The 25,110-nt window shown below is 52.8% G+C and overlaps 1 protein-coding gene across 2 annotated transcripts in view; it reads left to right on the top strand.

The window, feature by feature from the left end:
- PRKCE (protein kinase C epsilon) overlaps positions 1-25,110 on the top strand; it is a 514,416-nt gene that overhangs the window by 474,725 nt on the left and 14,581 nt on the right. For both annotated transcript variants that reach the window (XM_047782147.1, XM_047782148.1), the window contains 3 exons: positions 4,619-4,757; positions 10,676-10,864; positions 14,457-14,603. In XM_047782147.1, coding sequence (XP_047638103.1) covers positions 4,619-4,757; positions 10,676-10,864; positions 14,457-14,603 — 475 coding nt within the window. The remainder of the gene's footprint in view (positions 1-4,618; positions 4,758-10,675; positions 10,865-14,456; positions 14,604-25,110) is intronic.

Below are 25,110 nucleotides of genomic sequence, written 5' to 3'. Positions count from 1 at the left end.
TTTTTGTTCTGATTTAGAAAGTTTTAGGAGATACATACAAGGTGTCTTATGTACAAGCATATATAGCAGTAATATTTATAATAGCACAATATTGGAAGCATCTTAAATGACCGCCCCCCCAGTATGGTAGAGTACTATGCAACCATAAAAAAGAATTGGGAGGCTCTTTATGTGCCAAGACAGAAAGATCTCCAGTATACCCAATATATACATAGAAAAGATAAGGCATGAATGAGTGCATGTAATAATCTCCCATTCAGTTAAAAGCGGGGAAATGAATTTATATTCACATTTTCTTATGTATGAAGTATGGCCAGGAGGATACACAAGGAATGAATAAAAAGCAGTTGTGTCTGGAGAAGAGCTGCAGGAAGGAGAATGTGTATGACGTACCCTTTTACACTTTCAGTTTTATGAGCTGAAACATGAATGTGTTACCTATTGAAAAATGTTGAATGAAATTACAAATAAGTTGACTCATATTGAGAGAAAGGATTGTTGCTGTATTTTTTCCCTATTATTTAAGAAATAACGCAACTCCTTAAAGAAGGCCTCAGTCCTCACAGGTGCCCTGGCCTTGTATTTGGGGACTGAGACGCGAGGGATTAATTCTAGGCAAGAGCCCCTCTTTGCAAGGGTGTCAGAATACAAGCTTAGGGAGTAGCAGCCACATGCCCCACGTGCGGGAACATGACCTGTCTGTCAGGGAACTTTCAAAAAGAAAAGCCCAGTTGTCCCGCCTTGCAAGCGAGGCCTCAGAGCAGGCAAGGCTGGGAGTGGACTGTCCCTGACCCCTCTTCCCAGGGAGGCTTGGGGACCCCTGGGGAGGAGGCAGCACTCAAAGCCAACAGGTGGAGGTATCCTGGGGCAGGAATAGGAAGAAGAAAGGCGGGGAAGAGAAGGGTGGGAACCCGCAAGCAGAGCACAGCCCTCAGCCGCTGCTGCAGGGGAGCAGCCTTTCAGGGAGACCACCTTCTTTCCGCCGCCTCACCCCCTCCCCACCCCAGGGAAGGCTGTTCTCTCATCCTTTCTCTCTCAACCCAGGAAAGCCTGGCTCCGGGCTTCCCTGAGCGCTCCGTCCACCAAAACCCCGTTAGCAAGTCACTGAGTGCTGGGGACAGTATGCTTTGGTTCCAAAGATATTAGTGTTTTTCTTCTCAATGAGACTGAAGACCCCCCCCCCCCCCCCCACACACACACCCTGCTGAGAAATAAAGTCGCAATAATGGCCTTTCTGCACATGCATCTTTCGAGCTGCCCTTATCTTTCCCGTTACAAAGGAAAGGAATGTGTCATTAACTCCTCCTTGGGACTTGGTTTCCATGCGGAGTTGGAGTTCACAGAGTCTGAGGGAGATTTCATGCATCAGCGATAGGACAGGGGACTGAGATGCTTTGGTCTGGGGCCTCTTTCCCCACAGCAGAAGGGTAGCTGATGGCCACCCTGGGCCCTCAGCAGGAGCGGCCTCTCTCCCCAGGGAGCAGGGCAGGTGCAGTGGAGAAGAGCGAGAGGTGAGGAGAAATCAGACATGCCCCCTTCTCTCTCTCTCTCTCTCTTTTTTTTTTTTGTCTTTTTGTCTTTTTAGGGCCGTACCTGCGGCATATGGAGGTTTTTGGGTTAGGGGTCAAATCAGAGCTACAGCTGCTGACCTACACCACAGCCACAGCCATGCATGATCCAAGCCGCGCTGCAACCTACACCACAGCTCACGGCAACACAGGATCCTTAACCCACTGAAGGAGGCCAGGGATCGAACCCGAAACCTCATGGTTCCTAGTCAGATTCGTTAACCACTGAGCCACCACAGGAACTCCATGCCCCCTTCTCTTGCCCTGAGCAGGAGCCCTAAGCAGAAGGAAAGGCTGGGTCTGGTGAGCAGGACACACTGCGCTGCAAGTTTCAGGACGAGGACAAGGTTCAGGCTGGCTCAGAATCTTCTGGACCTCCCAATCTATTCCATTCATACCAGTGAGAAGGAGTCTTTCCTATGACATAACAAGGGCTTTACAAGAGAGTGCTTTGAATAATGGCACATGGGGTCCTTGATAAAGCTGGGCTTGGTGGCTGGCCCTGAAAGTCGACCCCCACCAAGGAGGCAAGAGGCGAGGAGTGTAATACACAGAGGCAGGATGCCTGCTCTCAGAGCAGAGGACCTGAGTTCAAGTCTCTGTCCCCCAACACCCTGTCACCTTACAGAAATCCCTTACCGTCTTCCAGCTCCCTGTGCTTGTTTCTGCCACTGTCATGCAGTGTCCTTCCCAACTCTCAGGCCTATTCAGAACAGGCTTTCCACATGTTGTCCTCACTATTAGCATGAGTGTTGCCATGACAGTCATGGTGTGTGGGTCGAAAGGCAGCTGTGGCCAAGTGCGAGAGACCTAACTCAGCAAGGTCATGGGGCAGCTTCTCAACCATGCAAACATTGGTGGGGCACCCAGCTCCCTCTCAGTGTCCTCATGAAGGAAGGGGGTGTAAGGGCGTGAAAGACTGGCTACCTTCACATACCTCATCACACTAACCCTTCACACCAGCAGGTACTAACCTGACAGATGAGGTTCCAGACCAGGCAGGTGCCAGCACCAGGACCACAGCCCAATCGTGATTATACCCCAGGCTGCCTGTGCCCAAGTCGTGTTCACCTCACTGGTCCCCCACCCCAGCCAGAGCCGAGCCTTGACCACATGCAGTGACCAGGGTGGGGACTGGGGAGCCCGGGTCGCAGGGGCTCAGCGGGTCGGGCGCCCTCCTCTTTCTGCAGTTCCCAAGCGTTTGCTGAGAGCAGCACATTTCATATGCTTTCCCTTCTCTCAAGAAGTCCCAGCTGGACACGGAAATGGGGCCTCGGGTGCAAGACAGGCCAGCCCCAGAGCGCTTCCTGCCCCACCTCTGCGCTCAGGCCTGGATTCCTGATGGTGGCTGGAGTTCACGTCCTGACGCCAGCAGGCTTGTGAGAAAGGCCCCTCTTGCTCTGTGTGCTGGGGAATCGGCCTTCTTCACCAGACCTCCCACCCCAGATTGGCTGCTGAAAGAGACCCAGGGGGTAGGACCTCCATCCAACAGTCTGGGTCTTTCTGGGGGACGTGTCTGGAATGTGTAGACTTGGCTGTTTGGGGAATTCTTACCCAGAACCCTAGATTTTATACAAGATCTTACATGGAACCCCAAACTGTGAAACAGGCCACGTGGGAACTGCACTGGCTGAGGCTGGCATGCCCCGTGGCCTCGCTCACTGCGTAGAACCACCGGGCTCTGTAAAGCTCGGTTATTGCAATGAGTGTGTCACCCTTCCTGCACCAGACCCTTCTCCCCACTCAACCTGTTGGACCCCTGGAGACTGATTTTAGAAAGACGTGCTCAGGCAGCCTGGGCTCCAACTGCCCTCGGGTCCTCAGCGTCAATTTCCTGGTGTTCTAGGGTCTTTATGGTTGGTCTCAGCACACCTGCCTGGCCTCACCATTTACTGGGGCCCAATTCTCTGGTCTCGTCACTGCCTTTTGCATCTACTGTGTTGTCCTTTCTCTCCCTCCCACCTTTACTCTTCATGTTCTTTTTTTTTTTTTTTTTTGTCTTTTTGCCATTTCTTGGGCCGCTCCCGTGGCATATGGAGGTTCGCTGCCGGCCTACACCAGAGCCACAGCAGCACGGGATCCGAGCCGTGTCTGCGACCTACACCACAGCTCATGGCAATGCTGGATCCTTAACCCACTGAGCAAGGGCAGGGATCAAACCCGCAACCTAATGGTTCCTAGTCGGATTCGTTAACCACTGCACCACGAGGGGAACTCCTTCTTTTCATGTTCTATCCAGACCTTGACACCTAGTCAAGCCTTTCTTGAGAGTCACTGTTTCCTGGAAGCCCTCCCTGCCTGCCCCAGCCAGCAGGGGTGGCCCCTGCTGAAATGCAACAGCTCACAAGAGCTGGTACTCTATAACTAGCACCTGATTCTTACGTGGTTTTATCCAATTCATTGATGCCAGAATCTGTCAGTCGCCTCCCTCCTTGATCCCCATGGTTAGCTCATAAAGGGAGGGTCATTAGTTGCTTTTTTTCCCTCTCATATCAAGATCCAGGAGTTCCTGACATGGCGCAGTGAAAATGAATCCGATAGGAACCATGAGGTTGCGGGTTCGATCCCTGGCCTCGCTCAGTGGGTTGCCGTGAGCCGTGGTGTAGGTCGCACACGTGGCTCGGGTCCCGCGTTGCTGTGGTGTAGGCTGGCAGCTACAGCTCCCATTTGACCCCTAGCCTGGGACCCTCCATATGCCACAGATGTGGTGCTAAAAGGACCAAAAAAAAGAAAATCCAAATAATATGAATTTCAGCGTATGGTTGGGCTTCGATAAATAGTTACCAACTCTTTTAAACCAAAGCAGTGTTGAGATAGTCCTGAGGTTACAGAAGCGCCTCCCTGATGTTGAGCTGAATAGGGGGCGCCTTTGGCGGTTGGCCATTGTGGGCGAGAGCCCTGGACTGAGGTCGACTGGTGTCAGGTCAAGTCTCCTTGAAGGCTCTCCTTTCTCTGGCAGATTTCCCTGAGATCTGCCCATCTCTCCACCGCAGAAAGGCCACATTGGGTTGGGTGAAGCATTAACCATGTGCTTCTGGCCTGCCTCCTAGGGATTTGAAACTGGACAACATCCTTCTGGATGCAGAAGGTCATTGCAAGCTGGCCGACTTTGGCATGTGCAAGGAAGGGATTCTGAATGGCGTGACCACCACCACGTTCTGCGGGACTCCTGACTACATCGCTCCCGAGGTACGACTGTGGGCAAAGGGCTGCCTCCTCCTGCTGCCAGGGCCGAGGCCTGACTCCATCCCCCTGCGCCAGGTCATCTAGTGGTACTGGGGGAAGGCTCTGAAAAACTAGGGTGGATTCCAGGGAACAGAAAGAAAAGGAAATGTCAGAGGCTTGCCAATTTCTCCGTAAGGAAGTGGGGGTGATGGGGAGATAATGGGGAACTGAGAGTGACAAGCCACTCCCCCAACCCAACCAGGCCCTCCCTCCCTGAGCATCCTCTCTGGTACCAATCCAGAACTACCAAGGACACTGGGACCAAGAGATGTTTGTTCACTTGCATCATCGTTTGCACTTCTTTTGAACCAGAATAAAAGGGCACCATTGATGAAGGCAGCAATTAGCTTTATCGGTTCTAACTTGCCTATAGGAAAACCAAGAATTAGTTGCCATTTCTAGGTAGCAGTGATTCTGTAGAGTGGGTCCACAGGATTGAGCAAGAAGAGGAAAGTGCCCAGGCCTATTTTCATGGAGATCGGAGATGTTCTTAGTGAGCCTCGCCAATGGGTTTCCTTTCATGGAATTGCTTAGGTGTTTCATTCATCATAAAATATTGGTTTGCCTTGAGTTTCTCCAGGTCGATCTTGCCTAAACTGAGAGATACCTAGTGTGATATGATTCAGAGTTAAGACAGAGTCTGTCATAGTTACTTAATCAAAATGATCTTGGAGTTCCCGTCATGGCTCCATGGTAATGAACCCAGCTAGTATCCATGAGGATGCGTGTTCGATCCCTGGCCTCACTCAGTGGGTTAAGGATCCAGCATTGCCGTGAGCTGTGGACACGGCTCTGATCTGGTGTGGCTGTGGCTGTGGCTCCCTGGCCTGGGAACTTCCATATGCCATAGATGCAGCCCTAAAAATAAAGGAAAAAAAAAAAAGACAAAAAATGCTCTTGAGGGTTATGACACATGTGAGATGAGAAGGAAGTACCAGTCCCCTTTAAGCATTGTCTGTGCTGGGTAGAGCTTAGCACAGTCAGCTTTCATTTCCTTCCAGCGGGCATTGTTTGAGCACCTGCCAGACACAAAGCAATGTGGGGCTGAAGAATTGACTAAGACCCTCGTGGTTCTCCTAAAACGACTTTTTGTCTAGAGAGAGCGACAGATAAGTAAATAATTAATTAAGAAAAATCAATAGGTACACACCACCAATGGTAACCTCAGGGATCAGGGAAGGTTTCTCGGAGCACCTGGTGGATGAATTGGGTTGTAAAGAATCAGCAGGATTTCCTTTGGTGGGATGGGGTGGGGAGCATTCCTGAAAACAACAGGAAGGCTCCAGAGTCGGGGTGGGGCAGAGGAGGAGGTTCAGCATCCCTGGAATCTGAATCCTTTAAGGCAGGGGCTATGTTTCTAATCTGGGTACCCCGGGCTCCGGAACACACATCAGGCTCTTGGTAATGGTTTGTTGAATGAATAAAGGAATGAGACCTCATGACGCTTCAACATCAGCGGAGAGCAGGGGATGAGAACAGGCTTGGCCTTTTTTAGAAAGGAAGATAGTGTGGCTAGAGCAGAGGATTTGCTGGTGCTCGTAGGAATGAATAAGATGAAGAAAAGGGGCCAAGGAAATTGGCCTTTATGCTGTAGGATCTGTGGGCTCACTGAGGGTTTCCCAGTGGAGGGAGGGCCATCATCAGACCCGTCCCAGGAAGAAGACAGGCAGCAGCAGGGTTGGTCAGACGGCAGAGAGTGAGGGAAGGACAGTCGAAGCTTTTCACAGCCCAGACGAGACGCAGGGAAACTGCAGGGCCAGTTGAAGGGCGAGGATGGCAATAGGTAAATTCTCATGGGAACATTCATCTTCTAAAACATCTGAAGGGCAGAGAATTCAGTCTGCCTCTACTAGTATATTTCCTTAGCAAGAAGACTCAAGAAATGGAGAACTCATTGAAAGCAAGAGCTCTCCACTGGGACCTGCTTTTTCACCACCTCCTTATTCACTCTCTAGCATCAGAATGCTTGGTTCCAGGCCCCCTGCAAATCGATGCCAGAGTCCAAGGGTTGACAGCCCAGTGTCCTAGTCAAGGACCCAGCCCAAGGCAATATTCACTTTATCATGAATGAAACACCGATGCAACGTTCATGAAAGGCAATCCATTGGTGACACTCCCAATGGGCAGCTCTGGTCTCTGTCTATAGTGGGGCCCACACACCCTTCCCTCCCCTTCTACACAAGCGCCAGCTATGAGGCATTACCGCTGCATGTGAAACAACAAACAGCCAGTGGTCTTACTGTAGGCACTTTACAGCTGGTAAGGGTATTGCTGCCTTTATCCAGGGCCCTTGGGAAGATTGAATGGAACTATACCTCAGAAGCATTCAGGGCCGTGCCCAGCCCACAGCAAGTGCTGGGTCAGTGGTGGCTCCATCATTGTCACTGTCATTGTCAGGTCACATGGTGGCGGGGGGGGGGGGGGGGGGGAACACAGTCCTGAGATTTGAGATTCCAGGTTAGATTTAGCCACTCATTCCCCCCCCCCCCCCCCCCCCCGTGTGACCTTTGATCAAGGCACAAAATGTTTTTGACCCTCAAGTACCTCATCTTTCAAATGGGACTAACAATCAGTTCCTGCCCTACCCACCTCATCAAGCTGTTTGGAGAATCTAATGAGATTAGGGCGTGGAAATGCTTCAGAAAGCATAAGCCTGTCTTCAGATAGGAGGGGCTGTGAAGCGCCCAGCTAAGCCTGAAACCACAGACACCTTCTGAGGCATGAGCTCTGCCCCAGGCTTCTCTTCCCACCACATGCCCTTGGTTGACCCCTGTGGCACCCCCTCTCCTTTTGCCACACCCAGCCCCCACTCCCCAGCACATAGTGACCAGCCCTGGTGGCGCCTGGTGCTCTTCTACCCCAGCCCCGACCCATCAAGGGGTTGGCTGCTGCCCCAGGTGCCCTCCCATAGCGTGTGAAGCCTTGCCCTTCTCACCAGCTCCATCCATGACAAGGCGATTAGGGAGTAGATAATGAGGGCCAAGCCTAAAAGGAATTTTATGAAAGATGCCACCCCAAACAGGAAGGCTCTGGAGGGGCCTGGGGAAGGGTGGGCAGGGCTGCCCTATGGTTCTTCCAGCACCATCCTGTCTGAGCACACACAGGGCCACCTGGAGGCCCTCTACCCTACCCCACACCGAGGAGGCACAGACCCAGCTGTGTCACCTCCCCAAGGCTGGGTGGGGGGGAGGCTACCCTAGAACCAGGACCCCCAGAGCCAGGAGGGAAGGGAGCACACCCAGGAAGACACACGCAGAGGGCATGCATGGCAGCCAGAACCCTGAATGTTGGAACTGGGTGGTCACAGGGGTAGATTCGGAAAAAGGCTAGAGTCCTTACCCTCTGCTGGCTTACAGATGCCCCGGGGGGACGGTTGACCATGAAAAAAGTAACTAAAATCACAGTAATAGCGGAAAGTGCCTCTCAAATCTTCGGAGCAGGCAAAGCTCTAAGGATGTCAGAGGATAAGAGAAAGGTTGAATAAATCTAGGAAAGCTTTCTGGAGGAGATGAGTGATAGCCATGACCTTGTAGGTGGTACCATGGTGAGCCAGGCTAGGGCGCTGGGTCTTTCCAGGTGGAGGGAGGCGTGGGCTGTGGCTTTGCGACAGAGCAGCATGGCTGGCTCCTCAGTGGGGCCTATAGCTCTGACCTTACAGCTGCCATGAGCTGACCACAGGGCCAGAAGACTAAAAGGTCCAGACCAAGCAGGTTACCAGCCCCAAATAAACTAAAGTTGGTACATTGGTTCACATTCCTTTTCTTTTTAAATTCAAAGGAGTCCCAAAATATGCACATTTTTGCTGCGTTTTCAAAATGCTTCTGCCCATCTTTTTGTTTAATCCCCAGCAAACGACAACCTCTAGAAGGGTGTTTTTTTGTTTGTTTTGTTTTGTTTTTGTCTTTTTAGGACTGTACCCGCGACATATGGAGCTTCCCAGGCTAGGGGTTGAATAAGGACTTTTAGTCGCCTGCCTACGCCACAGCACAGCAAAGCCAGATCCGAGCCTCATCTGCAACCTACACCACAGCTCACAGCAACACCACAGCTCACAGCAATGCTGGATCTTTTAACCAACTGAGCAAGGCCAGGGATCGAATCTGTGTCCTCACGGATGCTGCTAGCCTGATTCATTTCCGCTGAGCTATGATGGGAACTCCTAGAAGGATGTTTTGAGTGGACCCCTGGATAGCCCACATACTCAGGCTCAGCCTCCTCTTCCATCTTGGAGTCTGAGAACTGAGCTGGAGCTTTGTTCTAGAACAAGTTACCTGAGAAGTTACCTGCCTGAAGTGTCCTACAAGGAGGAGTGGCCTTTGCCATTTTAGGGGGAGTCCTTGAAATACACCTCCTTTGAGGACCCATGCTCCAGCCATGCTTTCCCTCCCCCTCCCACTTCACTTTTTGGAATTCTTCATGGAATTATAGCACTGAGGGCAACCAGAAATGTCCTCTCACCCACCCTCCTGTTGGTGGGCAGCACCATGCCTAGTCCTGCTCTGACCGATAAGAGGAAAACATCATTGTGGGATGGAAACCTCATGAGCCCTTGCTTAGCTCCACATTATTTCAACTCTGAACTGAGCACACATCATCGACCTGCTACATGTGATATTATATACATGGAGACTTTGCAGAAGAAAAATTGGACTCAGTACCACCTTCCTATTATATAGAGCTTTGTATTTTGCAAGGGGCTTTCAGAAACTTCCACCTTAATTGGTTTTGTGAGGTTACCCTGAGAACCTGAGCCTCTTCTGATAAATGAGGAAGTCAAGTGACTGGCTTGCGATCACCCAGAAAATGTAATGCCAAACTTGGGGTGAAACTGGATGCATCCTGGTTGGTCTTGCATCTCCTTATAGCCCATGGTCAGTGCTGCAGGGGAAAAAAAAAAATGATGGGGCAGTTACTGGCTTTTCAAAAAGTTCTGCAGCTTCTTGACTCAGGGTAGAATTCCTCTCGTGCATTGCAATTCTGGTTCCGTTTGTAAAACGACAGTCCTCACATGTCATTCTGCACCAAGCTGATAGCGTGGAGTATTCGGCCTAATGTCATACATTTAACCTAAGTGACAATGAGGCCACATACTTGGTCAGAGGGTGAAAAGGGAAAGGGGCAAAGAGAGCATAGAGAAGAGAAGCCGCCCATGTCTAAGACAAGATGCAGCAGGCAACCAAGGAGAAGATTTGACTGGTCGCTTGCAAGCAACAGTGTTACTGAAATGCCTCAACTGAAAAGAAGGGGTCTCTGGGGCTTCCTAGAGGCAAGCAAATGAGGATTCATCAGTGAATCCTTAGACAAGTCATGAGGAACCATGGAGATGGGTTCCCAGAAAATGCAGAAAAGAGCGTAGTGGTTCTGTATGATTAGAACACAAATGGACGGGGAAATTAACTAATTCTAGCTTCTTATCTAAGAGCACAGGGTTCGGTAAATTCAGTATTGTCACCATTTAAAGAGGACTGAGATCCTCCTCATCTTTCCACTCAGTGATCCAAGCGCTGGGCTGAGTGTGCCATGGGAGGCCCGAATTTGCTGCCCTCACTCCAATTTTAGTGTCCAAAATATGCACAATTTTGTACGTGGCCCTCGGTCCAAGTCAGGAACGTCACTTGGTGCTCAAGCCAAGAAGCAGCAATTTGTTCCCCCGGAAGACAGACTGTGGGTGCTGACTTTGGAATGCTGGCCCCCAACATAGCCTCCCAAACTCCGTTTTCACTCAGCTGGCTGACGTAGAGCCCAGTTCTGCGTTCGTGGGCTCCGCTCTACAGAGGAACAAGCTGGACATAACGATGTGCGCCTCCCCACGGGCGTGCGTGGCACAGGTGTGGCAGCAGGGGGCAGCCTTCCATCCCTGACCTTTCCCGTTTCCCGAACAGATCCTGCAGGAGTTGGAGTACGGCCCATCAGTGGACTGGTGGGCCCTGGGGGTGCTGATGTATGAGATGATGGCCGGGCAGCCCCCCTTTGAGGCCGACAACGAGGACGATCTATTCGAGTCCATCCTCCACGACGACGTACTCTACCCGGTCTGGCTCAGCAAGGAAGCTGTCAGCATCCTAAAGGCTGTGAGTCACTGACCCTCACGGCCTTCTGCTCCCCTTGCCTCACCTCCCCCCACCCCACGCCCCCTCTTCCTTTCCCCCTCTGCCTCTCTGTCCCACCTCTGCTGCTGAATGGATAAGTGGAGGGCGGTCACCGCGGGTGGCGGGGGCGGGGAGGTTCAGGCCCATTGCAAGGGGCTGCTGCTGAGAAGTGGGGGGTGGGGATAGATTGCTCTTCTTGTGGGAAAGGGACACGATGTCTGTGTTTCCTGAGGAAACTCTGAACACACGTGTGTCCTCCAAGTGCTCCAGAGGGGCCAGGGCCAACCCCCCGCCACACTGGGCTCACTCTGAGGACTGGACCCTCCTCCCTGACCTGCCACCACCCGGGGCCACCTGTCTTCCTCCGGGCCTGTGATGCGGAAGAAACAGCAGAGGAGCGGGGAGGGTACTGTGCCTCCCTGTCCGCGACAGCATCACTGGTCGGAAAAGAAGTATCCACTCAAGACCCCCGTGGCCACACTGAATTCACACATGTGACAGAGAGACTGTCCCCGCCCCTACAGAGAGTCCCTCACAGCTGAAAATTCGTAGTGCCTGCTAACCCTCGGCTTATAGTCCTGGCTCCCTTTGCCCATCAGAACGCCCCAAAGGTCAGAGACGGCATGCCACACTCACATTGGCCATCGCCTGACACCTGCCATGGTGATTTATTTCTCCTATTTTGTTTTTTCAATAGTGTCCCAACATCTACCCAATTATATGTAATTTACAAAGAAGTGTCATATCACTCTCATATATGGAAAATCAGTACCACTAGCTGACATTGAATGACAGAAATTATCGCATGCAATTGGTAAAAAGAAAGACCTAGAGTCTGTCAGGGACATGTGCCCTATTTCGGAAAATGCCGCATCAGAAGACGTTGCTTCTTTCTGCACTTCATTTTTCCTTTCCTCTTCCCTCCTCTCCCTCTCCTCATTCCTTCCCTCCCTTCCTCCTCTATTCCTCTTTCCTTCCCTCCTGTTCATTGATTCGATGAATGACTACGTGTGGAGTGTTTCCAGTGTGCCAGGTATTATGCTAGATTCTAAGTAACATTAGCGAATGTAACAGCCTCCTCCCTGCCATGTGGAGCTTGCAATCCAGCAGGAGAAGGTGGGCAGTATAGAGAAGACCCATCCATATGCGGTCGCTTCTGGGATAAGAGCAGTGAAGAAAGTGAACGTAGTAGGTTTATTCACTCTTTCATTTATTCAACACGTATTGGGCATCCAGTGTGTGCCAGACACTATGCCACATGCTGGCTCCTCTTGAGCACTGGAGGCAGCAGAATACGCCCAGTAGAGCCAGTCCCTCACCCCAGGCCCCAAACATCAGCCTGACACAGCTTCCTGTGATTCCCTTGCTGGCCCCCCAGGTGGGCCCTCGCCTTATGGATGACTGAGAGTGACAGTTTTCAACTAGGGGTGATTTTGCCCCCCTTGCATCCCCCAGAGACCTTTGGCATTGTCTAGAGATGTTTTTAGTTGTCACAACTTGGAGGGGGTGCTACTGTTATCTCGTGGGTACATCCCAGGGACACTGCTCAATATCCTGCGCCACACAGGACAAGCCCCAACCACAAAGTATCCAAACCCAAAGGTCACTAGCACAGAGGTTGAAAACTGTGACCCACAGAGATTCAGAAGAAAGAGGTTGTGCCTGTGTCAGCTGGCTGGGGAGGATGAAGTCTCTGGGAAAAGAGCAGAGCCTCTGGCTCAGGGTCAGCTTCCTGAGACGTTAAAACCTGTGTGTTTATCCACAGCCCTGCTGCTTCCCCTTCCAGAAGTGGGAGGACAGGAAGAGCTGGGGAAGCGAGGAGAAGTCTTCTGCTCCCTTGGCCTTGGAACACTTCACTTCCTCACATTGTCACTCGATTCTAGGACCAGGCCGGGTTTTCCATGACTTTGGCCACTGAACTATGTCTCTGAGGGCTACTGCCTACGTTTAGAACTGTAGAGAAAGCCCTTTGCGTCATAGAGTTATACAGTGCACAACCTGTGCAACAGTATATAGCGGTGCTGCTCCCTTCCTCAGCACTGGGCCCTGAGGCCCAGCCTTTCAAGCCCCCATTCACTTGTCTCAATGTACTGAGTCCACAATGGGAGCCAGGCACTGAGCCAGGTGCTAGGAAGAGTCGTATGCTGTAGAGCTCACCAGAGGGAAGAGATGTTTAGACAAGTTATAATTTACATAAGCGAGAAGCATGATGTCTCAGATTCCCACAGAGGGATGAATCTGGGGAGGCTTCCCAGAGGAGGCAGCCTCTTGACTGGTCTTCAGGATGCTTAGGGACTGGAGAGGGGCCTTCGACCAGGGGAGTAAAGGATGCAGAAGGCCAGAAAGAGTGACTGGCTAGTAGACTGAGTAGTTTCTGTGTGCCACACGAAAGGAATATGGACTTTATCCTGTGGGCTACGGGAATCAGGGGTGACCCCTACCAACTGTTAGATTAGAAGGATGAAGTGAGTCGGCACCATTCCTGATCCCCAGGTACCCAGCACCCCTTCATTCTCTTATCTGTGGCTCTCCTGCCTCAGTACCATTTAGTGGGGGCCCAGGTGCTTTGCTTTCAGAGATACCAGGCAGGAGTCAGTAGGAGGCTCTCCCTGCCTAGGAGAATCGCCCTTGCTCCTGCAGCCTGAAATGCTGTCATTTATCTCTTTGGGTTATAATTTGTCCTCTTAAGTTCCTTTGTTTAAATCCAGACGCAGCCCTCACCCCATGAAATGTAACACTCGGTCCCTGACACACATGCATGCACATTTCCATCTAGCGGCACTGATCGCATCTGCTCAGTTAAACTAATATTTGCCACCAGGACTGATTCATTGAATAGGAATAATAATTGTACCTGGGCGTGTGAGGTAAGACACCAGCCAAAAAGTATAAAACACATCAGTGTGATTTTTACGAACAAGCATTGAGAAGCAATCAGTCTGTCTTTTTTTCCTGTTTTTATTTATCTGCTGATCTATGTGGGATTTTGTGCTAGAGATTAAAAAAAATCAAATTTTTTTTTTTTTTTTTTAAGTAGGAGGGCCGAGGTCCAGGAAAAGGAAAGATGAGAAGGTTGCTTTGATAATTGACCTTAACATGACTATCTGATCTCCTTTCCTTATCCCATAAAGGACCAGGGGCCGCATGATGTGAGTTTATCAGACCTCAGTCTCCCCAGTGAGATGACTCAAGAGCCTGGGGTGAATCAGGGGGTTAGAAAGAGTCTGAGTTCCTAATCCTGACTTGATACCTTGCTGGCTGTTTGACCTTGACCAAATTAATTAGCTTCTCTGTGCCTCAAGTACCTCACCTAGAAATTAGAGCTAATAAGAGCAACTGAGAGGCTTGTGTTTGGATGAAATGAGTCCACGCGTGTATATGCTGGGCATAGACTGATGGCTGGTGTGGAGTGAGTCCCCCAGAGAGGCCTGAGGCACAGAGCCCCTGAAAGTCCAGAAACCAGGTTCGGGAGTTTGATGCTGAAGATGTGGCCTTGGCCGCCTTCCATCTTGCCGGACAGCCCATGCCAGCCCGGCCTTTGTCACTGACTCTGTCTCTGTCCTCGTCCCCACAGTTCATGACCAAGAACCCCCACAAGCGCCTGGGCTGTGTGGCGGCGCAGAACGGCGAGGATGCCATCAAGCAGCACCCGTTCTTCAAGGAGATCGACTGGGTGCTCCTGGAGCAGAAGAAGATCAAGCCGCCCTTCAAACCTCGAATTGTAAGTAGGCCCCGAGGGGCAGGCTGGTTCCCGTGCGCAGAGGGAGGGGTCTGGGCACATTTTACAACCAAGATGATGAGGGCAGGAGGTGGCCAAGAGGCCCCGTAAGAGACAGTCTCATTGGCTCTGGGAATTTCCTGTGGCAAATACATAACCCAAAGCTGGAACCAAGGTGGCGATTTGATGTGGGACACAGAGGAACCCTTCGGATTTGAACACAGATTTATTTTGATCCAAAATTCTAAGGGATACTAGTCTTCCACGTGTGGTAGAGATAGAAGGTTTCTGGATAGAGAAACTTTTTTTTTTTTAATGAGTCAAGTGAGAGGAAAACATTACCTGAATAATAGTCGCAGTCATCCTGTGGAGCTGTCCCAGAGCGGACAGCAGGGCCTCGGAGGCGGGCAGTTGAGGAGGTCTGTCCGTGTGGCACCGTCTGGGGCCTGACCGTGTTCAGAGGCCCTGTGTTTAGGCCGCGCCTCCGCCTTCCCTGGCCGGCTCTCCCTTCTGACCTCTTTCCAGCCTCAGCACACACTTCCTCCAGGTTCCCGGGCCTGTTGTAATGACGCCTGTCGGAGGCTGCTGTGCAAAAGGGGGTTTGAAGCTCAGAGGCTGCAAAGAGGGATGGGCCTGTCGAGTCCGGGCTGGACTCAGAGAGCAAAGACGGGGTCATGGCAGTGACCCTCTGCCGGAAGGTGCTTTCCTTAGAGAGTGTGAGCGCGCGCGTGCGTGTGTGCGTGTGTGTGTGTGTGTGTGTGTGTGCGTGCATTTGAAGCGGGACATTTTTAATCCTGTTGGCTTCTAGCCCAGGGAGGCAATCATTCGGACTGAAAATTTGGGTAACCCGCTGGCTAGTGTCCTGGGAGTGACGAAGGCTGTGTAACATAGGAAGTTGCTGGGCAGAGCCCCGGAGTGGTGGGGCTCAGGGCTCGGGCAGGGAGGACCTGAGATCATCCAGTCCATCCTTAGTCACCCACATGTTGGCCAGAGGACCCCTCCTCCCTCACGTCCAAGTACAGAAAAGACCCTCTTGTGCTTTGGGCATCATCAGAGAGGAAATCCGTTACAGTCCAGTTTTCTAGGGAGGGGTGCCAGGGAGTGCTGTGATTCTCAGAAATCTTTCATGTCGGGGGGTAACTCTCAGCTGAAGGGTGTGGTCCAGGCCTTGGCCAGCCGAGAGCAGGGCAGGGGGCCGGTCCCTGGACACTCCGTGCTGTCACCAGTCCTCATTTTCTTCCTCCTTGGTTTTGATGATTTTCTCTGCCTGGCACACAGCGTGGAACAGGCTAGATTCAGGATGACCTTCTTTCTTTGGTAACGTCACCCTCCACCCACTCTGGGGCCAGCTGTACCCAGCCCGTGCTGTGGGTTTGGGACAGGGCTCGCCGCAGCGCCTGCCTGCTGGAAGGCCCCTAGGGTCCCTGCAGGCAGTCTTTAAGGACAAGATGAACTAACAAGTTGCCCGAGTCAAAGCGAGGGGAAGCAGGAGACCAGAGGCCAAGCAGCGGAGGAGAAACTAAAGACTCCAATCCGAGGGTGAAGTGGTATTTTTAGGTTTGATCTCAGTTGACCAACCCCAAGAAAACTGGGAGGTAGAGCTGAGCGAGGAATCCAGGCCCAGCAAACAGGAACCCAGGAGGAGAGGAGGGAGCAGCTGGCCAGCGCAAGTCTCCCGAATGACTTACACTCTAGACGCCAGGTCAACAGAAGGACTCCACACTAGGCTTGCAGAGGTTCGGGCAGGGCAGGAGGAGCAGCCCTCTCCTGGGGGTGCAGGCTGGAGAGGACAAGCCCCAGGGGACCATCAGCAAGGGGTGGGAAGCGGGGAAGGGGCCTGGGAGGGGCAGAGGCAGGCATGGCGTCTTTGTTGAGAGCGCACATGGAAGCGAGGCTTTCTGGAAGCTCTTTAGGATAAAAGGCACAAGGAGGTTTTTAAGGACGGAGTCGTGGAGAAGAGTATCCCAGTGGGTACAACGGTGGAAGAACACGGCTCAGATGCAGTGGAGGTGATTGTTCGGAGAAAGCGGGAGCCCCGAACGGCTCTGCTCTCCAAGAGCTCTTCCCGAAGCCCTGGCAACACCAAAGGCACCTCACTGGAGCTTCCGCCCTGAGTCCAGGGCAAGTGCAGCCCCATTGAGCAGTCCCTGGCTTCCCCAGCTTTGGGGGGGGCAGCGAGGCGGTGGGCAGGAAGGATGAGTGCGAGGTTTCTGGTGGCCTGCGGGATGGACAAGGAGCCAGATACAGAGCAAAGGGGGAGAGTGAAGCGTGACTCAGCAGTGACCCAGCCCACCGGCTATAGGGCTGTCCCTGGCCAGAAGTACAGGTTTGCCTGTGGGCGGGGGGAGGGGGGGGCATCCTGGGTCAGGAGGTCAGGCAGGACTCCCTCTCCCCCTGGAGCACAAGGGCCCTGTAGCTCCCCTTTCCCAGGCCTCTCAAGGGGCCCCAACCTGGGACCAGAGGGCAGGACTCTTCTTGCCTCTTTTGCTGAAGGGCTCAAGTAGGCGTCCAGGGGCCGTCCAGGAGTGCCCACCAAGCTCAAAACTGTCTTAGTCAGCGCTCCTAAAGACTGAGCTCATCATTGCCTTGGAAAGCATCTTCTGTGCATGTTCCCACTCGCCTCCACCCCCCCCGCAGACCTCCAGAGGCAGCCGGCACAATTTGGGGGGTCAGGGGAGAGGATTTTGATTTGGCTGGCTTGAATTCAGTTTGGAGGAGAGAATGAGACTATCCAAAGGAGAGGAAAAAGGGAAGCTTGCATTGTACAAGACGTGCTTCTGGTCACATTTGGAGCTGCACTGTAATGTCGATCCTTACTGAGTTCTTAGTTATCAGACTGTTCTAATAACTTGTCTCTATTCAAGTTATTACATCTCTGGCCACATTTATATTCTTGGGACTAGAGATTCCACTCTGGAGAAATGGTAAAATTAGAAAAGAAAGGAATAGTCTTCATCTAGCTATCAGGTTGGAAAGGTGTCCCAAATCTTTCCCTTAACCGAAAACACTTTGGTGAGAAAATGTTCGTGGCACCAGGCACCTGCGGGCTTGTGTATAACACACGAAGCCCCCTGCAGTGATGGACACACTGTATTTCCCATCTCTGAAAGCCCTGCAGGACCAGTGTGAAAGCTCCCATGGGTGTTCATAAGCTACCATGCCCTCTAACCAGCTCAGGATTCACCCTGGAGGTGTGGGGCCTGCCTGGCTAAGATGCCAGCCGTGAGCCACAGATGAACTCCAAAAAGCAGGGTCGGCCTCATCCACAGACAGAACCGACAGCCACACACAAGCGGCCACTGGTGAGACTCTAGGAAGCTGAGGGATGTCCCCACAGAAGTCACCTTCTGTTCACGGGGCAGGGAGTTCCAACACAGGACAGGCTCTCCTTGGGCCTGAGGTGTCACGTAACTTGCGAACACCTTCGATGGCCTCCCAGGAGAGCAGGGAAAGAAAGATTTTGATGGAAAGAGGGAGGACAACTGCTTTGGAGCCTGACTTGGGAACAAGTGGCTAAGATGGTGGGTCACAAGCAGCCAGGGACAGTGTGAGCATCTTAGATCTTAGGGACAGACATCACGTCAAGATAAGGGGAGGAAGGGGACAGGTCTATGAGCCACACACCTCAGTGGTGGCCAGAAGAAGACCCTGGACATGTGTTCTGGGGGGAAAGGGGAGCACAGACTCCCTGATCTCGTCAGGATGGCAGTCCCCAGGGCATTTGTTCGAGGGCCTGGGACCACCAGGGAAATCCAGGTCTCCTCTGTTGGAGGCTAGCTTCACTTGCTCTGTTGATTCACCCTAGAATGCTACCATCCCCCAGCTGCCCTCCACTGCTCGGTGGGCCATACCAAATCTGAGCATCCCAGGAGGCATCCTGCCTGATTTGGGAAGGAATCAGTCTTGTCTGGTGGTGGGCTCTGGTCACGAGGCGGGTTCAGGTCCATGTCATCCAGTCTAGGAATGGAGAAGAACTGGGACACAGTGGCCGGTGTCCAGAGCTCCCGATCCAGACAGAGCCCGTCCACGGCTGGAGGACACAGTGCGCCTGCGCTCTGCCCAGGCTGGCTCCGCTGGAGGCTGGGGTCCCTGGATCACCCCCACGGGGGGCTGAGGAGATGGCAGGAGCACAGCTCCCAGGCCTGGTTTCCATCCCCCCTGCAGGAAGCCTCAGCCCTCTAAAGACAGCACCGAGGAGATTTTCCAGATTCGAAGCTGGAATTTGGCCTCTGGTCAGGTTCCATCCAGCCCTTGGATTGACTGCTGTCCCCTCCAGGCCTTTGCCTTCCTGAGATGTTTGCTAGGCTGAGATTCCTGCTCCCTGGCGCCTGAGCCTCCCTGGCTAACCCCTGCCCTGACTCACCAGCTGTCAGGAGTCCACTGGGTCTCCTGCCTTCAGGTTTTCACCGCATCGCAGTGACCCCACCCCAGGACATTTTTCAGGGGCCTCTGCTTCTGCGGGGAGATTTCCCTCTCATCTTCCCTCCCAGCTATCTTATCTCGTATGTCCTCCCTCCTCCGCTCTCCCTTTTATGTTCCTGCCGCCCACCTTTTATCCACCCACATGCTCAACTGATTTTGCACAGGCGATGTGCCATCAACACCGAACCAGAGACTTGGTGCCAGCACACCCTCCAGTCAGTTTTCGGGGGGTGGCTGGCCTCAGAGCGAGGGTGTACGGCAGTGGGCGGGTGGGGGAGTGGAAAAGCCAGCTGGCCTCTGATCCTGGCCAACGTCTTCACGCTTGGAATTCACGGGTCTATCCCACTGGGGATTGGGCTTCAAGATGGCAGCATCATGTGCTGCCCATAGAAGGCGCCCGTGTAGCTTCTGTGTTCCTGGTAGGCTTGTCTTCCTTGGGGACCATAGGGGGCAGAAGCGACGCGTTTGGCATGGTTGAAGGGTGTCGTTTGACCCTGTAGATCGTGGGGTTTTGCTCACTCCTGCTTCTCTCCTGCGCACTCCTCCCTCTCCCCTCAAAAAGCATGAGGCTCTGAGGTTATGGCTCCTGGGGCTTTAGTGCTGGAAGAGGCGGGGGGATGCCAGTGGCGGAGGCGGAGGTCTGCCTCCCAGCAGCCTAGCCGCCCTCAGTGAAAGCCAAACACCATGAGGGAAATGCCGGCCAAGTAAACTTGTCTTTGTGTACGTGTTCTCTCTTTTCAAGTTTGCGTCAGTGTGAATACCCCTCTTTAAGGTAAGGCCTCCAGAGTGGGGAGTCTCTCCAGGTAGGTGAGCCCGCAGGCCCGGCGACACGGAGGCCCCTTTCAACCTCATGATCTGTTCCATCCAGCCGTCCACACTGCATGGCAGGACTCCCAAGGGAGGCCTTTCCTGCATGCTCCTGCATGACTGGGCTGTGCTGAGAGAAAACTGGGAAGTGGGCCTGAGCCCCTCACACCCTCACCAACTCAGCGGCCGGTGGAGGAGCCCTGCTGAGCAGGCAGCCCCCTCCCCTAGAGCCAGCCCACCAGCCCAGGGACCACCTGACAGCGCAGACCATGAAGCCAGAGTCCCAGTGACCATGAGCAGCTGTCCTTGTCTTCTACCTGGCAGAGCAGGAATGGGGCCCAGGCAGTCCCCACAGACGTGGGAGGACATCCCACTGGCCTGCCTCCAAGTCAGAGCGAGAGCCCTTAGCTTCCGAGAGGCGGCAGGCCCCTCCCAGTGCCAGGATGCTGGCCTCAGGCTGGACGGCCTGGAACTGGAGGTCCAGGATCCTGACCTTGGTCTTTGGCCCCGGGTGGTGGCATGGTACAGAGGACAGGGCACTGCCTTCTCCCCAGGGAGACTTGGGTGGGAATAAAATTGCTCTCTTAGCCATGTCAACCTGGGAATTCACTTCTGGCCTCCTTGAGCCCCGACCTGCTTATCTGTAAAATGGGGCTGCGAATGCCTGCTCACAGAATGACCACAGAACTAGATTACAAGCAAGATGTTTGGTGCGCTAGAGAGCCTCAGCAGATTTTAGCTCCTCTCTCTCCATTCACCACCCCCCAACCCAGCCTGTGAAAGCCTTTCTTCCGCTTATCCCACGACTCCAAGCATCAAGAGTTAAGGACTACAGGAGGTGGGGCGAAGTTGGGAGGCTGGGATGTGGAGTCAGAGGCCACCAGGTTCCCCCTGGGGCTGCTGGGTCTCGGGAAAGTCATCTCATCTCTCTGAGCCTCAGTTCGCTGATCCCTAGAATGGGGGGAATAATAGCTACTGTGAGGATTGCCGTGAGGAGGGAAACAACAAGAGATGTGAAACGACTCGGACAGTCCTTGATACACAGAATGCTGGGGATGCTGGCGTCTAAGCTGAGGGTGGTTGGACTGGACAGTGTTCCTGTTCCAAAGGGATGAGGGCGGGGGGGCTAGGCGTTCAGAAGAGGGACGACGCCTTGCGGTCAGGGGAGCCCCCATCCACTCCAGGGCAGAAAGGTGTCTGAAGACTGGCGGAAAGCACGATTCAGACTCTGCCAGCGAGCCTCCCGCTGCTGAAGTCTGGCACAGCCAGTGGTCTGTGCCAATGGAGGACTAGAAAGGAGGCCCTGCCAGCCCTTTGCCCCTTGGAACGCCTGCCCCAGGCTTCCCCATGTGGTCCATCCCCCTTTTATTCTGCAAACTTGCTCACCACCTTTGCTGTTCCTGCCTCCAATCTCAGAAGTGTTTTCGCTGTGCCCGCTGGACGGCTGTCAGTCCCCCAGCCCTGAAATGGTAGCAGTGACAGCTTCCCGAGTATTTCTGAGCTAAACAGCCTCGTGGGGCATCTTTGTCTCTGCAGGAGAGAGTTCTCCATCGGAGAATTCTGACTGCAGGAGATTCCCCGTGGCCTGGGACTGAAAGGCGCACCTGTGCCTCACTTTGGGCCCCTGGCTCCCCCACCCCAGGGGAGGAATTGGAGCCCTGGGCTGGGCATTTTTTTACGCGCCAAAGGTTTTTTTAGTTATGACTGGATAGCTGTGAGGCTGGGATTCCCCTTCATGGATTCACCAAACTAGCATATAAGATCCTACCTGGGAGCTTGGCACCAACCAGGCTATGCCTGATGTAGGGGTCGGGGCTGGGGGGAGTAGCAGGAGCCCTCAGGGAAGGTTCTCGAGGGTTGTTGGAACTTGGCAGAGAAAATCAGGCAGGGTTAGGAAGAGGGAGCTATAGGAGAAAAGGCACAGAAGGGAAAGGGAAAGGCAGGATCCACATCAGCTCTTTTTAATAGGTCTGTTCTGAGCACATGCCTTGTGTTTTGTGCCCCCAGGAAGCCCTGGAGGGGGAAGTTGACATTGACAGTTGACGTAGTAGAAAGGAATCCCCACAGCCCCAAACACGTTCACGTCACCATGTGACATGAGGCGTTTAGATGGCAGGAGGAGATACAGCACATGAAATATTTGAGGAATACCAGACAATGGGCTAGAATCCAGGATTCGACTTGGGGAGGGAACCTTGAGGTTGGCGTAGTGACTAACATTAGAGGCCAGAGTGGGAGAAATGGCATAAAGAAGACACGTCCCCCCCTCCCCGCCCCAGTCAGGCCCCTGTGGGTCGGGGGAGCCACTTCCCACCACCCCCAGTCTTGTAGAAGGTCCTGTGGGGGAGGGGGCCACACTGCAGGCTGAGCAGCGCCCTCCTGCTCCTCTCTGCAGAGAAGGCTATGGGCTGGTCCCGCAGCCAGGAGCGGAGGTGCAGTGGTCTGAGGCTGGGTAAAGTGCATCGAAGTGAAAGCCAAAAGAACCCTTGGAGGGGCTCGGTCCTCCAGCTCTCAAGCCAGCTTTTGCTCTTTGAAGGGTGCAGGCACCAAGGGACACTCGGCAAGCTGACAGGGCGCCTCCGCCCACACCAGCCACCAAGTCCAGGATCTTGAATCTCCAGGGGCACATCTGTCGTGGAGGAGAGAAGCTCTTGGAAACCCAGTTTTGCATCTCGGGGCTTTGGTGTCCTGTTTACTCCTCCGTGTGTGTGCTGGGGTCCAGGGTGGTATCAGAATTGGATTCGGTCTCAGCTTGCTGCTCAAACATTATTCTGGAATTCTGGGGTCCAATAAACAGTGGGTTTGTGAAGGTTCATTACGTTTCCACATCAGCATCAGCCCCTTCAAAGTGAAAAGGCTTGGCTCACGGGCCCAAACCCCTCTGAGCCTCCATGTTATTAGGCTTCTTTCTGAGACCTGTTCCACTCCCAGAGGGGTTTTCTTGGAACACAGAGCTTGGATGTCAATGGAGTATTTCAGGTGTGTGAGCCCAGCTAGGTGAGGAGGTGTCCAGAGTGACGGGGACACTGAAATATGATCATTGCCTTAAGTAGGGAGATGGGAAGATAAGCCTAGAGTGGAGATTGTCAGCTGAGCTGACTTAGGAAATAAACCAGACCTCGGCTAGGAGCTTCAGCCACTCCTTCCTCCTGCCTACCACCAGCTGGTACCTCCAGATTCAGGCTAAGGTACCCAGGTACCTGGGATGTGGGTGTTTCACTGAATGATTCAGAATGCTGTCACCCCAAAACGTGGGATTCCAGAACTTAAGCCCCCACCCTGTATTGCAGGCAGTGAGCTAAGAGGAAAATGCTGAACATAGCTGGGTCCAAGTCCCTGCTGTTAGAATCTGTGAAACCCTGAGCAAGGCACTGAATCTCTCTGCTCCCTTCCTGTAAAGTGAAGGGACTTACACAGTACCTAAGATTCCTCCCAGCCCCAGCCACTCCATGTCAACCTGCTGTGTGCAGTTTTATTTTTATTTATTTATTTAAAAAAAAAAATTTGTCTCAGAGTTCCCGTCGTGGCTCAGTGGTTAACAAATCCAACTAGGAACCATGAGGTTGCAGGTTCCATCCCTGGCCTTGCTCAGTGGACTAAAGGATCCGGCGTTGCCGTGAGCTGTGGTGTAGGTTGCAGACACGGCTTGGATCCCACGTTGCTGTGGCTGTGTTGTAGACCAGCAGCTACAGCTCCAGTTATACCCCTAGCCAGGGAACCTCCATATGCCGCAGGAGTGGCCCAAGAAATGGCAAAAAGACAAAAAAAATAAAATAAAATAAAATTGTCTTTTAGGGCCACACCGGTGGCATATGGAGGTTCCCATGCTAGGAGTTGAATCGGAGCTGTAGCCACCAGCCTACGCCAGAGCCACAGCAACACGGGATCTAAGCTGTGTCTGCAACCTACACCACAGCTCACAGCAACACCAGATCCCAAACCTACTGAGCGAGGCCAGGGATCGAACCCGCGTCCTCATGGATGCCAGTCGGGTTTGTTAACCACTGAGCCACGACGGGAATTCCTGTGTGCAGTTTTGAAATCAACGTTATTAGAATAAAATTTACAGAGCCTAAAATTTACCTGCTTAATGTATACATTTTGAAGCATTTTAACAAATGGCTTCACCCATGAAACCACCAGCTCTTGAGTCTATAAAACATCTCTGTCCCCTGGCCATTGCCAGGTGCCTGTGCCCCAGTCCCTGATCGGCTTTCTGTCACTGGACTGATTTCTCTTTCCTAAGAGTTTCATGGATATGGAGTCATGTTGTATGTACTGTTTTGTGTCTGGCTTCTTTCATTCAGTATGGTGTGTGCCAGATTTGAGATTGACTTTTTTAACTTTTTAGCATGGAAAACTTCCAGCACGCACACAAGTAGCGAGAAAAGGAGAATCCCCATGTGCCCATCACCCAGTAGCAATGATTAGGAAGCTCTGGTCCATGTGTTAGGGGAAGGGTAGCTGCTTTGTTGAGAGCTACATCCTGAGCAACAATTCCTGCCTGGCGCATAATAGGGATTCAGTATACCTGCGTGGAATGAATGAGTGAATTATGCAGATCTGCATTTTCCAGAACATGTTTCTCCCTTAGTGCCATCTCTAAATTCTTTTCCCACCTTTTATGGCCGAAGATGTATTCCAGCGTGTGCCTGGGAATTGGGGGTTATAAGATCCTGCATTAGGAAACCCGAGATTGTTGAATGGTAAGAGAAGGTGGGTGACCTCATCTTGACTTGAGAGGCATCTATTAGAGTGTTTACGATTCTCATTTCAAAGCCAGAAGGCAAAGCAATAATAAAAAGGCCAGGCCAAGAGAGCCTGATCTCCATCCAGGACATTTTCATAAATATGGGGGGGAGGGGGGTGGATGAGTCGAGGATCAGAGATTTTTGCCAGGACCCAATTGCAAAGTTTCTGCTTTGAGTACGCCAGACATCTCCCTAGAGTAGCTAAACTCAACAGCTGTCAACATTGACGCTGCTTTGAAGAGTCCACGATAAATGAAAAAAGAGCCGCATGGTTAGAGACCGAGCGGGACCGACTTCGCCCCCAAGTGTCTGCCCACTTGCAGCGAGAGCAGGCGCAGGTCCTGCCGCTGCACGTCCCGCTGCGTGGGGCCAGCTCGCTGAGGAGCCTGGCACCAGAGCTCAGGCCTCAGGCAGGCCGCGGCAGGTAGGGTACTGGCTCCTCCTAAGGCTTTTTATTCCTGGGTATCGGCACTGGGTTTTCTGCACATTTTCAGCCCCACACCCCTGCTGGGTGTCCCTGTACCCTACTT

This window comes from Phacochoerus africanus, chromosome 5 (genome assembly GCF_016906955.1).
Source record: "Phacochoerus africanus isolate WHEZ1 chromosome 5, ROS_Pafr_v1, whole genome shotgun sequence".
Taxonomy (NCBI): Eukaryota; Metazoa; Chordata; class Mammalia; order Artiodactyla; family Suidae; genus Phacochoerus; species Phacochoerus africanus.
Note: the sequence above shows the minus strand (reverse complement) of the source record. Positions and strands in the feature narration are given on the sequence as shown.